The sequence below is a fragment of the Urtica dioica genome, chromosome 2, assembly GCF_054948205.1.
Source record: "Urtica dioica subsp. dioica isolate 48M chromosome 2, U.dioica_male_clone48M_v1_H2, whole genome shotgun sequence".
In the NCBI taxonomy this organism is placed as follows: Eukaryota; Viridiplantae; Streptophyta; class Magnoliopsida; order Rosales; family Urticaceae; genus Urtica; species Urtica dioica.
Window position 1 is genome coordinate 46,791,659 of NC_142757.1, and position 15,690 is coordinate 46,807,348.

At 32.8% G+C, this 15,690-nt stretch overlaps 1 protein-coding gene across 3 annotated transcripts; it reads right to left on the minus strand.

Moving 5' to 3' along the window:
• Window positions 1-11,787: 11,787 nt before the first annotated feature.
• On the minus strand, window positions 11,788-14,791 carry LOC149405053 (uncharacterized). 3 transcript variants are annotated; one of them, XM_089602139.1, is made up of 6 exons: window positions 14,583-14,791; window positions 13,362-13,442; window positions 12,662-12,828; window positions 12,364-12,451; window positions 12,154-12,220; window positions 11,788-12,074 (listed from the first exon to the last, which is right to left on the minus strand). In XM_089602139.1, the coding sequence occupies exons 3-6, from the start codon at window positions 12,783-12,785 to the stop codon at window positions 12,015-12,017; spliced, it is 339 nt and encodes a 112-aa protein (XP_089458265.1). In that variant the 5' UTR covers window positions 12,786-12,828; window positions 13,362-13,442; window positions 14,583-14,791; the 3' UTR covers window positions 11,788-12,014. The 3 variants fall into 3 exon arrangements, with proteins under 3 accessions (XP_089458265.1, XP_089458256.1, XP_089458249.1); XM_089602130.1 differs by having other exon boundaries at window positions 12,662-12,943; window positions 13,362-13,436; window positions 14,583-14,790; XM_089602123.1 differs by having other exon boundaries at window positions 12,662-12,943; window positions 14,583-14,790.
• Window positions 14,792-15,690: the final 899 nt, after the last annotated feature.

Here is a 15,690-nt window from a genome sequence, read left to right on the forward strand (position 1 = left end):
ATAAAGAGCTCTCATATCTCAGATTTGAAACTCCGGCGCTGAGCTTTTACATGTCTTAGATCTACGCATGCAAGGACTCCGGAGGGAAAATCGCCAGACTTTGTGGAGGAGAGGGAATACCTCTCTTTCGTCGTGCTTAGACAGGAGATAAAGTCGCCGGAGAAAGGTTTCACTCGGAGTCATGAAGCCGACGCCGGGTCCCAAGGGGGTGGCGACAAACTTTGCACTAGGGTTTGCAAAAGAAACTTAGTTCATGTATCACATATTATTAGTTCTTTAATTTTTTTTTCTACTTTTCTTTTAGCTTCAAAAAAAAATTGTGGATTGAATGTGTACATTATTTTTTTAGGGCTCTATAATTAATTATTCAATAGCAAATTTAAGTTTTACTGAATAGTCAACATTTTATTAATTTTTCAAATAATCATTAAAAAATAAATGATGATCAAATATCTACGATACCCTCCATTAAATATTTTATAATAATAAATTAAAAATACAAGCCATTAGTTCATGTATCACATATTGTTTAATGTTTGGGATTTTAGGTTTTGGACTTTTAGGGTTTAATCAAATCATATATATAACATCCAATCTTTGTTTTTAACGCTTTTTCTCAGCCCCCTCTCTTATGTTCTTCTTTTCTCTGAAAATTCGTAACCCTACATAGACATCTCAATCATTAAACAAAAAAAAAAGGTATGTATTTCTTCTATCTGGTTCGGATTCAATAAAAATCGTTTCTTATAACGCTTACTATTGTTTCAAAATTAGTTATTTTGCATCGATTCTTTTTGGAAAAGTTAGATTTGAATATTTTCTATCTCGAAAAATATTTTTATGAAATAAAGAATATTTTCCAATTATTTTCAAATCAGTGTGCAGACCTGATTTGCTGGTCTGACATATTTCCGATTTTCAGACTTAAAACGTTTACTGTGGAAAAAAAATTATTATTTTACGTTGATTCTTTTTGGAAACGCTAGTTTTACATGGCTTCTTTCTAAAAAAGTAATCGAAAAATATTTTCATGCTATACTTAACATTTTTTTATTATTTTACGATCGGTCAGCAGACCAGTTTTTCAAAAGTTTTTAAAGTAAGATGTTATAATTGTTTTATTTTTAAGAAATAGTTAAAGGATGTTTTTTTCCGTGATGCCTTCACAAAAAATTCTCAAAATCACGTTTTATAGTTACTGGAATTTTTACATAAGTTTTTACAGAGTTTTAGTTTTTCCTCGAACACCTAATAGCCAAGGGTATTTTCGTAATTTCACGTCGAATCTCGTTCGGAAAATTTCCAGAACCTAAAGTATGTCTTGAATCCTTTCTTTAGCTGATCCCCAGTAGTATTTTATCCCAATTAGGTTCCGAGTCGTTTTGAGTGTCCAATTCCTTCGACGATCTACGATCGTAACCTCCGATATCCAGGTGAGAATAATCTCACTACAACACAGATTAGTTCAAAAATTAAATATGTTGATTTATAATTCATGTTATAGTTTGTTTAAAGCTTTATATGTTGAGTAGGTTTTCTTTATTTGATTGTGTGATTGATTATAGTAGTTGGATTTATGTTTGGTCAACTATGTAGTGTTAAGTTAAAGTAGATTTGAGAATGTACATGTTTGTTTTTTTAGTCATGTATTGTATGAGCATATGTTTGAAAGTTTTTGTGTACATGTCATATCAGTATGTAACGTAGTTTTAAAGTGAAAAGATAAAGGTAAGCAAAGGAGTCGTATCGCCTCGAGAGGTATTAAGGAGAAGTTTCCCGGGTCGAGGCTCAAATGGGGAAATTTCTCAGGCCGAGGCCCTAATAAGTTTAAAAGATAGAGCGAAGTGTGGGATTTTATAACCCTCATCTCTTCGTATCTAAAGTGTACACTGAAATTGGTACGACTACCCTAGGGGCACCCTGAACTAAAAGTTGATAGAATCAAGAAAGGAAAGATCATGACACCAATTAGTTTTAAAATATTAATAACCGGTTCATGCATTGCATTACTCGAATTCTTTTTGTGAGCTTTATATTATTCTCGCTGAGCGTAAGCTCATCTCTTCGAAAAAATATATGCGTCTGTGTTGTAGGTAAACAACTTGCAAAGAACTGAGCTGGACGGACTAGCGGTGTCGATAGCGAGAGGGTTGGGTCATGGTTTTCATTCACGAATTAAGTCTTCCGCTATGAGTTATTAAGAAATAAAGCTTAAAGTTTTGTTTTCGTTATTAAGAAATAAGTCTTCAGCTACGAGTTTTTAAGAAATAATTTTTAAAGGTTTTTATTTTCATTTACTTCGAAGTTTCAAAGTGTTTTATATTTTTGTTGAGATTTAGATTATGGATTATGTTTTAGTATGTTTGCTGTTATGTTTTGTTTCAAATTCGTATTTTTAATTTTGGTTAAATACTTCTCATGAAATGTTTGATATGCAATCTTCATATTTTTCTTAAATGCTTTTGTTTCTTTTTTAAGATCTTTAAAATTTTGGTTCGCCTTTATGCGATGTGTTTAAAAAAAATTCCTCCTATTTTTCTAAAGAAATTTCTAAAGTTTAAAAAGTAAGATAAATAAGACGGTCCGAAAGGTCGGGTCGTCACAGTTGGTATCAGAGCAACGAACCTACGACCTCCTTCACTATCGATCGCACGGCTTCCCCCTACTTAAGTAAGTTATTATTTTAATTTTTTTTATTTTTCATATCTTAGTCATAATTTTTCCATTTAGATGGAAAACGTTCCAGCTGCTCGTGGACGCGGTAGAGGTAGGCCACGAGGCCGAGGTAGAGGAAGAGGCAGAGTTGCTGCTGATGTTCTAGTGCAAGATATGCTCATCATGCCACTCCGTTTCCAGCACAACAGGGAGCAACAGAGAATCCCAACGGTCCAGCCCTCGGACCTCAGCCAGCGGCCAAACCAGATCTTGTTGTGCTCGTTACTGCATTGCTGCAACATATCGAAGCTGAAGAAGCGGAGATACAAGAGCTGAGGAACCACATCCCCCAAGTGAATGGAAATGTGGGAGATGATCAACAAGCACCACCAGCACCTCCTCAAGGCGTACCTCAGATGGGTCAAGTTGTTTTGGCTGATGATATTTTCGAAAGGTTCAGGAGGATGAGAGCTCCAGATTTTGAAGGATCGACTGATCTTTTAGTGGCTGATGAGTGGATTTCAGAGATGAAGAAGATCTTCAACTTCAAGAATATCTCGGAAATTGAGAAGGTCATATGCGCGTCATTTGTTCTGAAGAAGGATGCACGATACTGGTGGGAGACAGTAGCAACTAGAAGAGACATACGCGCTATGTCTTGGGACTTCAACGAGGAGTTCAACAGTAAGTATTTCAACATGCGCGCGATGAACACTCAACACAAGGAGTTTACGGAGTTAAAGCAAGGCACGATGACTGTGACTGAAGCTGTGAGAAAGTTCAACCAGCTGGCAAGATTGTGCCCTCACCTGGTTCCAATCGAGTCAGAAAGAGTTCGAAGGATGATGGGAATGTCCCACCGGAACTGGCTCTAGCTATTGATAGCGAAAGTCACCCACCATCCACTGTTACAGACTGTCTCGAACGTGCAATGCGTGGTGAATACCATTTGGTTCAAGTGAAGGAAGAGCGAGACCAGAACATCAAGGCACGTAAGGAAGAGAAGACTCAAAGTAGAGACATAGGTAACATTAAGAAGTCCGACCAGCCTCCTTTAAAAAACCAAGTCGACAAGGCACAATATCTCGAGAATGAAAACTGGAAAAAGATTAGCCATCCTAAAAATAGTGGTAATGCAAATTACAAAGTCAATATGGAAAATAAGTCATTTCCGAAGTGCTACATATGAGGGAGGATGCACCCACGAGAAATGTAAGATGAGCAGTACAATGTGTTACAAGTGCGGTCAGCAAGGACACTTCCTTAAAGATTGTCCGAACAATAACTTTGAGCAGAACAATCAGAATGGGCGACTTAACTTCATTCAATCTGAAATTGAAGGGCCACAGATTTTCCAAGGCCGACTAGAAGCACCACCGTCAACTCAGACACGACCGCCACCTCACGGTCGCATCTACGCCTACACTAATGTCGATGCCCTAGCCAACACCTCGAATGTAGTAATAGGTCAGATTACTTAGTCCATTATGACGCCTGTGTATTGTTTGACTCTGGTGCTACTCACTCATTTTTTTGTTAAAGTTGGAAAAAAAAAATTAAGCTATAGTCTAGAAATATCTAGAAAAGTTTTATGCACGGCCTTACCGTTCGGTAATGCTTTATTATTATCATAGTACTGCTTAAAAAAGTACCGATAATAATTAGTGATCAGAGCTAAGGATCGATTTCATCATCTTGGAGATTAAAGATTTCGATGATTTTTTTTAAAGAGACTTCTTATTTCCAATTAAGAGTTTTTACTGTTCTTCTCAACTTTCTTGTTAATTTTCGGGACGAAAATTCTAATAAGTATGGGAGATTGTGAAATCCCAAATTGTAAGCTTAATTAAAAAGCTAAAATTTTGGTGTTCGAGAGACGTTAGTTATTTTTTTTAATAAAGTAGTAGTGAATGATTTATTTAGGTGGTAGTTTTTGAAGTTTAATTTTTTTTATGCGTGGTTTAGAGTGTTTTTGAATTTTAATATGCTCTTTAGATTACAAAATTTGGATATAATATATATAAGTTATATATATTATAAATAAATCATGTATGTATAAATATGAATACTTAACATATATTATCATATAAATATATATATATATATATATATATTATGATTATAAAGTAAAGTTAATGTATGTACGTATATAAGTAATATATATATATATATATATATATATATATATATGTATACATAGTACGTTATATAGTATAATATCATATTATGTAATATAATATTATGTTACGTAATAAATATACACTACTAGACAAATAGCTTTTGGTTGCAGTTTTTTAATGCTACTAAACACAAAAAATGGCATTTAAAAAGTGCTACCTATGTGAGTGCTACTAAAAATTATTTACTCTTTAGTGGCGGTCAAAAATTAGATGGCTGTCATTATTTAAATGCCATTAAATAAAAAGAACCGCCACTAAAAGAAGTGCTTCCAAAAATATATAGTTGTCTACTAATTTTTTTTAGTGGCACTATTATTTTAACCGTCATGTATTTGTAATTATTTATTTATATACAAATTTATAAATATATATTTTTTATTAAAAAAATAATATATCATTTTTATTACAAAATCGTAAATTTCGAATTTAATATTTAAATATTTTATTTGCACTAAAATTAAAGAAAACAAGTAGATAATTTATACTACAACCAACAAAATAAATGTATTACAAAGAGAATTTTTGTTATGAACAAGTTTTCAAATACTAATAACACACTAATGAAAAAATGATTTTCAAAGTCCTTAGAGAAACGGAGTTAGAGTATCCGCCCATTCACTTCGGAGTTCATCGATCTCTTTTTGCATGTAAGTGATTTTCTGATTGAACTGCAAAAAGAGAAAAATATCCGTTAACACTTGTGTTTTAAACGTGAAACACATTGTCAATGTAGTATAATTGTTTCTTACCGCATTTTCCATCAAATCAATAGCTCTTGTTGAAGAATAAACAAGTGCTCGCATGTAAGACAAAATATAATATCTGCATTCCACATTCGTAGGTTGACGGGGACACTATAAAGAAAAGTAGAAAATTTTACCTATTAATTAATATATAACATAGCATATTTAATAAATAATTAAATAATTTTAAATAAAAATACTTAAAAGAACTTACAACAACGCGTTTCCACGATAGCTTTTCGGTGCTGGATTTTCTTTGAAGAACATTGTTGAACATTCCAAAAGCCCTATATCATAATTTAATATTAAATAACTTGTAATAAATATTGCTAAATATCTATCTATGCATTGATATCTTTTCATGGTTGTGTAAATTCACTCATTCATTTCAATCAATTTCTACATAGTGTACTAATTTGCAATATTGTCTCCGTATCAATTGATACCTGCATGACAGCTTCAACTCTCAGTACACGCTATAAAACAAAATCCTAATAACTTCTACGGTTAGGTTTATGTCAATTCCAGTATTTATTAAAAATTAACCCTAGCCACATATCAATGATCAAACAAGTAGTAAATATACTTGTTAAGCAAATCTTCAAGCTCTGTAGGAACGCATCCACGGATAGGATCCAAGTAGTAAATAGTCTAATATGGATCCACGGATACTTACTCTTCTATTAGACTTGTCCTTTCTATTATCTTGGTTAGGATTTGGCGGTTCTTCTTGATCAGAATCCATCTACAAACATAATGACAAAAATGTTATAATATATGTACAGTATATATAAAATGATCACAATAAAGCAAGACTTTGCATATCACAATAATAATCCATCTACAAGCTATGAATTGTGGCGGCGGAGAAGTCGTCGACTGCAAGGTCCGGCGAGGCAGAGAAGTCGTCGAACTCGTCGATCGCAAGGACCGGCGAGGCGGAGCAGTCGTCGAACTCATCGACCGCAAGGACCGGCGAGGCAGAGAAGTCGTCGAACTCGTCGACCGCAAGGACCGGCGAGGCGGAGAAGTCGTCGAACTCGCCGACCGCAAGGACCGGCGAGGCAGAGAAGTCGTCGAACTCGCCGACCGCAAGGACCGGCGAGGCGGAGAAGTTGTCGAACTCGCCGACCGCAAGGACCGGCGAGGCGGAGAAGTCGTCGAACTCATCGACCGCAAGGACCGGCGAGGCAGAGAAGTCCGCCGACCGCAAGGACCGGTGAGGCGGAGAAGTTGTCGAACTCATCGACCGCAAGGACCGGCGAGGCGGAGAAGTCATCGACCGGCTTCTCCGCCTCCGGCGTATCCGATGACAGCGTTATTGAATCGTAAATCCATGATAATAGAATATTATTACCCACACCTAGATATAATCTAGAATCACCATTCTATCAAGTTCTAAAACATTACAAATGTCAATCGTGTATTCTTTACAAACAATTAGCGTTGAAATCTGATTGCTGTAACTATTATTCCAATATATTAATTTTCCTTGTCTAACTACCTGATGAAAAATGTGGGAAAACGAAAATAAAGAGGGAATAATTCAACAGAGAAGTTTGAGAATTGTGAAAACTTTAGTGGAGAGAGAGAGACCTGCGGGATTGGAGTTGCAGAGGAAAAAAGATGAGCTTCATAAACTTCCGAGAAACTATTGTATTCCAGTATTTTACTTTTCCTCGGGTGATTATCTGAGGAGAAAAAGGTGGGAAAACGAAAATAAAGAGGGAAAGATTAGAGAGAGGTTTGACAATTGGGGAAATTTTAGTGCGTGGAATTTTTTAAACGTGGGACTTTTTTTTTTCTTTTTAATCATCCCTATATCTACTCACGTCATTAACTAACTCTAGCTTATTTGAAGGAGAAAAATACATAACTGCTTGAATCTGCTATTTATGAAGATAAATTCATATATATTATACGATCACATATACCATTACCACGTATATATGGAAATAACAAACACAAAGTAAAACATAATATTTAATTCTAATATCAATAATATATATATAAATAATTTTGGTGGCGGTTATGAGTGCCATCTTTTTCAATGATTTAGGAGCGCTTGATTTATGAATGCCTTTTTTTGGTAGGTTAATGTTTTGGTGGCAGTTTGAAAATAATTGCCACTGAAAATATAAAATAGCTGGTAGTCTTTCAGCAAAACGCCACCTTTCAAGTACCACTAAATAGCATTTTTCTAGTAGTGATATTACTTATATAAATATAATAAGTAATCTAAATAACGTAGTACATATATTATGTCTATATATAAATATAAGTAATAATTAATATGTTTGGGATTTTAGGGTTTGAGCTTTTAGTGTTTAATCAAACTATATATATAACATCCAATCTTTTTTTTTTAATGCTTTCTCTCAGCCCCCTCTCTTTCGTTCTTCTTTTCTCTGAAAATTCGTAACCCTAGATAGACAACTCAATCATTAAAAAAAATATGTATTTCTTCTATCAGGTTCGGATTCAATAAAAATCGTTTCTTAAAACGCTTACTATGGTTTCAAAAATCGTTATTTTAAATTGATTCTTTTTGAAAAAGTTGGATTTGAATGTCTTCTATCTCGAAAAATATTTTTATGAAATACATAATATTTTTCGATTATTTTCAAATCAGTGTGCAGACCTGATTTGCTGGTCTGACATATTTCCGATTTTCAGACTTAAAACGTTTACTGTGGATTCAAAAATTATTATTTTACGTTGATTCTTTTTTGAAACGCTAGTTTTACATGTCTTCTTTCTAAAAAAGTAATCGAAAAATATTTTCATCCTATACTTAACATTTTCTGATTATTTTACGATCGGTCCGCAGACTAGTTTTTCAAAAGTTTTTAAAGTAAGATGTTTTACTTGTTTTATTTTTTTAAGAAATAGTTAAAAGATGTTTTTGGCCGTGATGCCTTCAATAAAAGTTCTCAAAATCACTTTTTATAGTTACTGGAATTTTACAGAAGTTTTTACAAAGTTTTAGTTTTTCCCCGAAACCCTTATAGCCAAGAGTATTTTCGTAATTTCACGTCGAATCTCGATCGGAAAATTTCCAAAACCTAAAGTATGTCTTGAATCCTTTCTTTAGCTGATCCCCAGTAGCATTTTATCCCAATTAGGTTCCGAGTCGTTTTGAGTGTCCAATTCATTCGACGATCTACGATCGTAACCTCCGATATCCAGGTGAGAATAATCTCATTACAACACAGTTTAGTTCAAAAATTAAATATGTTGATTTATAATTCATGTTATAGTTTGTTTAAAGCTTTATATGTTGAGTAGGTTTTCTTTATTTGATTGTGTGATTGATTATAGTAGCTGGATTTATGTTTGGTCAACTATGCAGTGTTAAGTTAAAGTAGATTTGAGTACATGTTTTTTTTAGTTATATATTGTATGAGTATATGTTTGAAAGTTTTTATGTACATGTCATATCAGTGTGTAAAGGTAAGCAAGAAAGTCGTATCGCCTCGAGAGGTATTAAGGAGAAGTTTCCCGGGCCGAGGCTCAAATGGGGAAATTTCTCGGGCTGAGGCCCTAATAAGTTTAAAAGATAGAGCGAAGTATGGGAGTTTATAACCCCCATCTCTTCGTATCCTAGTGTACACTGAAATTCCGATATTGCTCTCACTAACTTTCGTTTCACTCTCGTTGTTTAGGCCATCTCTAACCATGAGCCATTATCATCAAATCATCAAATTTGAGGTGTTCTCATACCGCTCCAACCCAACCCTCAAACCTCAAATTCTTAAATTTTTGAGGATCCTAATAGTGCACCCTCATATTTGAGGGTGCACTATTTGGATCCTCAAAAATTTATGATAAATTATATATTAGACCCATTACTTATAAAACTTGTTAAAAACTACCACATTTAACAAAAAATAGCAAAATATTTACATTTTGTCACATAAAAATATAAAATATTTTAATTAAATCCCGTATAATATTTTAATTGATATTATTGCTAGTGTATGAATAAAGAAAACACATAAATTATCTTGAAGAGTACAACTAAATTTGAGTACACTCAAATTAAAAAAAAATCACATCACATTAATTTTGAAGCGGTTGCTAATTACGATCTATGAATATGGCATGCCTATTTTGTGTACTTTTTTTATTTATTTTTATTAAATTGTAACTTTTATTTAATTATTATTAGGTGTGTTTAATTTATGTTTAATTACATAATGATTCTATGTAGTGTATGTTTTAATATTATATATGAAAATACAATAATAGTAAATATTAAGGACTAATATGTAATATTTAAAAAATTATAAGAATAAGGATAAGGGTGTTGCATTGGAGATGCCCTATAGTCTCTTATTCACTTTTAAATTCCAAATAATCTCTTTCAAACTATTTTCTTTTAATAAAAAACCAAATTTTAAATGGGCAGAGTAGATTTTTAGTCATTTTTAAACTTAAAATTGCATTTTAGCCACCGTTTAGGTCATTTATGTTTATTAGCCTGGCGAATTTATTACCACTAGATAAAAGACTTCCTCACCCCTAAACAACTTCCACCATATATAAGTGATATAATTAAGAATAAAAAAGGAAAGAAATAATCTTGTAACTAATTCCTTAATTTAAGCAACTATTAATTAAATTTTTTTAAATCTACTCTCGGAAAGAAACAATAAAAAAAAACTACATAGTGCAAATTTAAAGCAAATAAAAATTGCAAAATTAAAAACCTGAGGACACACAAAATTATTAACGATTATTACTTAAAAAGAAAAACACCATAAACGATTATTAATGATTATTACCGAATATTACTTAAAAGAAAAACAACATAAACGATTATTACCGATTATTTACTGTAGATTTTGAATAAAAAATCAGAAACGAAAAAACCCAAAAAAAATATTGATAATTATTATCGATTATTAACTGAAAATTTATCAACCACTCATATGTAAATTGAAAAAATTATCAAATCAAGATAAATGAATGTGTCATTAAGAGATTGCTATATATTTGGAAACAAATATAAAACATATTGACTCAGCCATTCAAAATCAATTTAAATACGCTAACTAAAATGGTAACTGAATACTTATAAAAAAAGGGTAACTAAATACCTATAAAAATGGAAAATAAGTCGCCTAACAAATTATTTGAAGGAAAAAAAAACGAAATTACAAACTCAAACCTATAAAAAAGGAAAAGCAATCACGTAACAAATTATTTGAATGAGAAAAAAATTAAAAAAGGGAAAATATCCACGTAACAGAAAGAAGGAAAAAAAAAAAAAAAATCTCAAACGCATTTTCAAATTAAAATCGTTAAAAAAATAATGATAAAATTGAGATTTCAATCTACCAAAATTAATGACACGTATGCGTAATGATTATTTTTCAAAAAAATCTCAAACGTGTGACAAGTTGAAATTGATAAGTTTTAACTGACTTAGTACATTAGAAATCTCATTTTAAATACACTTAAAGTCAATATTTTTCTTCATAATAATTTTTAGCATGTTTTCAACGCATGATAATAATTATTGAATTACACTATCGAAAGTCCTTGCAACTCATTGGAATTTTATTGAAATTTATCAAAATTCATCGAAAAATGTCGAGAAATCTCAAAAACTGATATATATTTTTTTAATTTTATAAATCTGATTAAATTAAATAATGAAATTTTAGTAGTGGTCATATAATTTCTGAATGTATTTTTCGTGTTTATAGTTGTTTCAAATTTTGATAAGTTTAATAGTTATGCGTTAATATAAAATTAAAAAGTAAAATATAAAATATTTAAAATAATATAAACAGTTTAAAAATCAATATTAACGGAAAAATTTACCTCAAGAGGGACATTTCCTTAACTAGGACTAAATTAAGGCAAAATTCCATTTTCCTATTTTTTTCAAAAATTTACCAAACTAGGACTAATAAAAAAAAATTCGTTTTTTCGATGGGATGAGCGGGAAAATAGAAAGAAAGAGAAAAAATAAGAGATTTTATTGGGGAAGATTGTAGGTTGGTAATTAGTATGATGGTATAATAGGTAGATTTTTGTGTATCTCTCATTTGACTTTTGTTTGACCGGTCCTAGTTTGGTAAATTTTTGAAAAAAATAGGAAAATGGAATTTTGCCTTAATTTAGTCCTACTTTTGGCAATTCCACCAATTTAATAACGAAGCAAATTTAAAGAAGAAGAAACAAAAATATATGAAATGTCTAGAACTCATTTGAGTAAAATTTGACACTGAAAGGCTTAATGTCATGTTCTGAATAATTTACAATAGCCAAAGCTACTTTTTGACATTTTGATGAGTCAGCAATTAAGTTTTGGAGCAGATAATGGCGGCTCTTTTCCAAAGAATAATCAGATAAGCTAGGAAATTATTATAAGTCTAATGCTTTCATGATTTCTTTCTTAAGCTCCGAATCAGTTTGTGTCACTTTAAAATGAATCGAAAAGGCCTTCGTCATGCCAAATATCAACCAAGAAGTCCACCATTTCCTGTAAAAAAGTAAAACACAACAAGTAAAATTCATGGCTACACTGAAAGCGATAGCGCTAATGTGTTTGAGAAGCTTACAGGCAAAGGGATTGGCTCCGAAAAGGGGTCGTTAGTTGACAGAAGATCTTCATACGAAGTTGACCAGCTGCAAGAAAATAAAAAATAAAAAATTATTTAGTTTTTTCGCATAATGTTCTTATGATGAGGATGATACTGAACATAGTAACATTAGCATGTATAAATGACAATAATCAAGAGTAAGAAATGACTCGGCAAAGACGTGCATACCTTATGATTTGATCCTTCTCTGTTCTCTTGGTTCTCTGAGACCGTTCGCCGACCCATTTTTCTCTGTTCTCGTGCCATAAAAACGCGGCTGCGTGATAAATAATTTAGAGTCATGACTTCAGGCATATTTTTTATACATAATTTTTTGCATGATCTTTGTGGATGAGCACGACCTTGTTGTTTTTGTGGATACATAAACAAAACAAAAGAAAACATGAAATAGTACTTCTTAAAGACTTTTCGGAGGATTTCGCAGCTCAAGAAAGAGACTAGATAATGGTTGTGTCTATGAACTGACCGTAATTCACAAAAGCAGGCGGTTTGGACTCATTGTTGACCGGTTTCTTGGTTGATTTGGTACCGTCTGAGGATTGCTTTCCGCTCGAGGGAGTGTTTTCGGAATTAGTCACCATTAGGTCCATGGCCACCAATTCATTCCCTTCTGCGCTGTTGTTTGTAGTGACACTGTAAGAAGAAAACTATCTTCCTTTTGAGATCACCTTTCCGAGATATCTTTCTGCTCGATTCGGCGAATCCAATAATAAAATCCACGAGATACGGTCTGACTATATAGATAACTCTGGGATTGAGATAAGCATAGGACAAAAGGATCAGCGATAATTTATTGCGTTAGATCTAAAGACAGAGGATAATTTGTGGAGAATATTAATTTCTCTGGGTCAGAGAATATGAAATAAAATTTACGAGACAATATGAGACAAAGTGAAGAACACAAACTATACTCTCCCACACAATACTGGTTTTACTAGTGCTTCTCAAAGGTCAAAAAACCATTAAAAGACCTTTGGTTTAGAATTCATGACATAAAGTTGACTCTCCACTTATAAACACGTCAGTAAAGAGAAAAGAAAGATGAAAGTGGTATCTCCATCATCAAAGGTTTTTTTTTTTTTTTCTTTTTCTAAAGCACATAATTTTTTTTAGAAATAAGATTCAATTGGAAAGGTAAGTTTCTGGGATTGTTAGCCATTACGTACCTGCTTTTTTATGGCCTTGTCTTCAAGTATAATTCAGATGAATTCTTCAACTCATCCACGTAGCAAGATATTGAACTGAACCTACATTATACCATAAGAGTTTTTAGGCGAATTTGTTAAATCCAAATTTATTCGAAAAAAAACATAAGAGATTAAGCATGATTTGTTGTCAAAGAATTCAAGGTCTCAAAAGAAGCATGTCAACTCATATCTAATCTTACTTTTACTTTCCTTTTTATCAGAAAAAAGAATTCTTCCCCAATACAATTAACGAAGACAATTAAGCATAATAAGCTTATAGTTAGGTCAAATCTTTGATTTCTTGAACCCAATATTCTTATCATATCCTACTAATTAGGAGCTCCGAAGCATTTTTCATTCAATATGAGACAACTCAAAAGTATTCTCAGATTTCCTATCAGCTTTATTTGTTCTCAAAACAAATAAGTGAAAGCTGGAATCCAAAGCACCAAAAGACTTTGTTCTTGTCATATTATTTATCGTCACTTCAGAAGCTTTTATACATAAAAAGAGAAGACAAAAGCGACAGTGTTGGGGACAACACGTGATTAAGTAAAGAGAATAAATTACGAGATAAAGCAAATACAAAATTGATTACAGTTTCACAATTATCTTGAACTCATTGATTTCCAAACACACCCATGGTATTAGGCATCAAGCTCTTCTAGATTCAACAGAGCACCCAAACTGATATTAGGGACCCAAATCGCCATTCTTTAAGTTTAACCAGAAGAAAAAAAACATAGATATGTTTAATTTGGGGATTTTAAAAGCCAATGTACCTTAATTAATTACTGAACCCTGGATTTCACAATTCATAAACATTAAACAAATTCAAGAATGCATTAAAGTCGCACCAGCTTATAAGATTAAGAAAAAGGAAGAAGAAAACTCCGTAAACATTAATCTATATAAAACGCCATCGTTACTTGCAGGGAGATTTAAAGCACTAAAGGCAAGAAAAAAAAAAGGGAAATTAAAAGAATGAAAAGTGGAAATTGACTATTCTGATATTGTTCTGTTATAACCCATTCAAGATTTGGAATGCAAATTACTCTACCATGTCTGCCCACAGATAATTTAAAAAAAAAAAAAAAAAAAAAAAAAAAAAAAAAAAAAAGCAGACTCATTTGGCATTATTGAGTAAATGAATCAAACTGAGAAATAAAAGATTGAGAAACAGAGAGAATAAAATCGTACCTTGTTTCTTTCTCCGAACTTGAATCGTAGTGATGAGATTAAGCATAAACAAAGAAGCTGTGGGTTTGGACAAATATGAGGAAACAATGCATTTAGAATTAGAACGTTGTTTGGGTGGCGTGATTCGTGATTTTCTTTGCTTTGTTGGCTGCTTTGTTTCCCACAGTTTCGCTTGTATTATATCTGTCATTTTCTCGCTGACGCGGACTTTGTTTGGAGTGGATAGGCCATATGGTTTTCCGTTGATTAGTAAATTACAGCAATACCTCCCACCAAACTTCAATGAAAACAGCCAAAGTCAATAGGTTTAAAGGGCATCTTTGCCATTTCAGCAATTAATTTTGGCTGTGAATGAATCTCCTTCAGTTTTGCTTATTTACATTAATTTGATGGAATATTGACACTAATACCATATGTCACTTATCAGATATAATCCAAAATCTTAAATTTGACACGATTAGTTTTTCAGTCTATTGAGCAAAGACAATTATACTCCCAAATATAATTTGAACAAAAACAAAAAATAAAACACTATTTTTCTTTCCGCCACATTCTTTTTCAAAACTTTCCACGCACTCCGTCTTTTCTCTCTCTCTCTCTCTCTCTCTTTCTCTCTCTCTCTCTCGGCAACAAAAAAAACCAGAAATCCAAATCCCTCTGTCACTCCCTCAGTCGCTAAAATCCATCACTCTCTTTCTCTCAACTTTGCGATTCCGAGTCTATTCGAAAAAAAAATAGAAAAAAAAACCCTAAAACAAAGCATTACTATGACGAGGGAGTCGAAATCCAAATCGAGCAACGCCGAAGCTTCTGCGCCAAAGGTTGTCTGATGAGGCCCTAGGTCGGCTTTGAAAAATGACCCAAAAGCCCAGTCGTCTCTCAAGAGAAAGGAAGCAGGGCCCATTTGTCTTCTCGAGTAGAGACAAAGAAAGAAGCCCGATACTCTAGTGGCGGACTCGGATGACGACACGTTCATGGTCGCGCCCAAATAGAGAAACAAAGACAAAGGAAAGTCGGTTGAGGAGACAACGCCAACCCCGATTGCCAAAAAGGTAGTATCACATTTCTGTTTCTTGCTTCATATTCCTTATGCTCGATCTTAGGAACG

Excerpts from the sequence above, each read along its gene's own strand:
- LOC149405053 (XM_089602139.1), bottom strand. The coding sequence starts at position 12,785 with ATGGACCTAATGGTGACTAATTCCGAAAACACTCCCTCGAGCGGAAAG. Across the intron at positions 12,452-12,661 it reads GCCTGCTTTTGTGAATTACG|CCGCGTTTTTATGGCACGAG; the intron begins GTCAGTTCATAG and ends TTTATCACGCAG. Across the intron at positions 12,075-12,153 it reads CGGAGCCAATCCCTTTGCCT|GAAATGGTGGACTTCTTGGT; the intron begins GTAAGCTTCTCA and ends ACTTTTTTACAG.